We start from the raw sequence: 1,300 nt of genomic DNA, 5'->3' as shown, positions 1-1,300 counted from the left end.
GATAAAAGGAAAGGCATTTCGACGGGGATGGGTTAATAACAGGTGAGCTCCAGTATTACAGAAATTAGTTAGCCATACAATGGGGATAAAAGGGTGATACCAAGAAAAGTGTATCAGCAATAATGGTCTTTAGTTAATCTAAGACTTTTGCTTGGGCAAAGGATGTCAAAGTTTGACATACTGACTAGTTATGTATCTGCAGTGGGTAATAAGTGAGGACTCAGACATGATTGTTTTTAGACATATTATTTCCTATTCCATGTGCTAATAGAACATATCCTGCTAGTTATAATTTCAAACTTTATTCTGCCAAATGAACATGCCCTCTCAGATATAATTTCAAAGCTTATCTCAAGACCTCAAGATTGTTCATTCATTATTCTTACTCTAAATGCCTCATACTAAGAGTAAAATGTCATGATTTGCTGGATGCTGCTTCACATGAACCATTATACAAAGCCTTTGTAACATGAACATCACTGTTACTTTACCCTGAACTGAAACATTTAATATGTTTTACATTTCATTGTGCTGCACAAGTATTTGTTTACTGTTCTCCATATTTTTACACATTTAAAAGTGTTATACATACTCAGCAACTCCTTTTATATGGGTTACACAATACTACATTCAAATTACATAAATATTATGACCTAAATACTGATATATTCCTGCAAGTGAACCATAATTCACTCTAGTATTGTCTGTCCTGAAAATTTCCTTTCTGGTCCTGTTTGAGATGTCATAGTTAACTAATATTTACTATCATAAAGACTGTTTTACTTATCATAGCATTAAATCATTTGGAATTAAATAAACATTCTTACGTGATATAAGACATCATTAGTTGAACTTAGGTTCTTGTTTTTTTCCTTTCCCCTAAAACTTCCATGCATTCAAAAGAATGCAACCAATTTACATGCAGTACAAAATTGCAAATACTGCATAAATCAGTACTTTAAAAATAAATTTACTATTGTGACTACCTGCAATCTTAGCAAAAAAATGTTCCCTTGGTTACAATCACCATTTACTCCATCTGTCTTACGTATGAAGAGAGATAACCAGGTTGTATCTCGGACAACCTCAGGACCAAATGTATCTTTAGTGCTTGATGCTGAAGCCTTTGAAAGTGTAGTCTGGAATCTCCCGTTCATTCTTGAATTCAGTTTTTGTTATGTGGGAGCTTGGACTGCCGACCCTTTGTAGCCAATCCTTCCTGCAGATAAATCACAAGCTAATTGATACTTTTATCTAAACATGTCTTTCAATCAATATAGTCTAATATTTTCAATAACCA

General features: G+C 33.4%; 1 protein-coding gene across 2 annotated transcripts in view; it reads right to left on the bottom strand.

Annotated features, from left to right (window-relative positions):
• Nucleotides 1-1,300, bottom strand: part of LOC119594390 (acylphosphatase-2-like) — an 11,772-nt gene continuing 10,472 nt past the window's right edge. For both annotated transcript variants that reach the window (XM_037943452.1, XM_037943453.1), the window contains exon 4: nt 1-1,219. In XM_037943452.1, coding sequence (XP_037799380.1) covers nt 1,105-1,219 — 115 coding nt within the window. In that variant the 3' untranslated portion in view covers nt 1-1,104. The remainder of the gene's footprint in view (nt 1,220-1,300) is intronic.

Source organism: Penaeus monodon, chromosome 33 (genome assembly GCF_015228065.2).
Source record: "Penaeus monodon isolate SGIC_2016 chromosome 33, NSTDA_Pmon_1, whole genome shotgun sequence".
Classification (NCBI taxonomy): domain Eukaryota; kingdom Metazoa; phylum Arthropoda; class Malacostraca; order Decapoda; family Penaeidae; genus Penaeus; species Penaeus monodon.
This window is presented reverse-complemented; position numbering and strand designations above follow the sequence as displayed.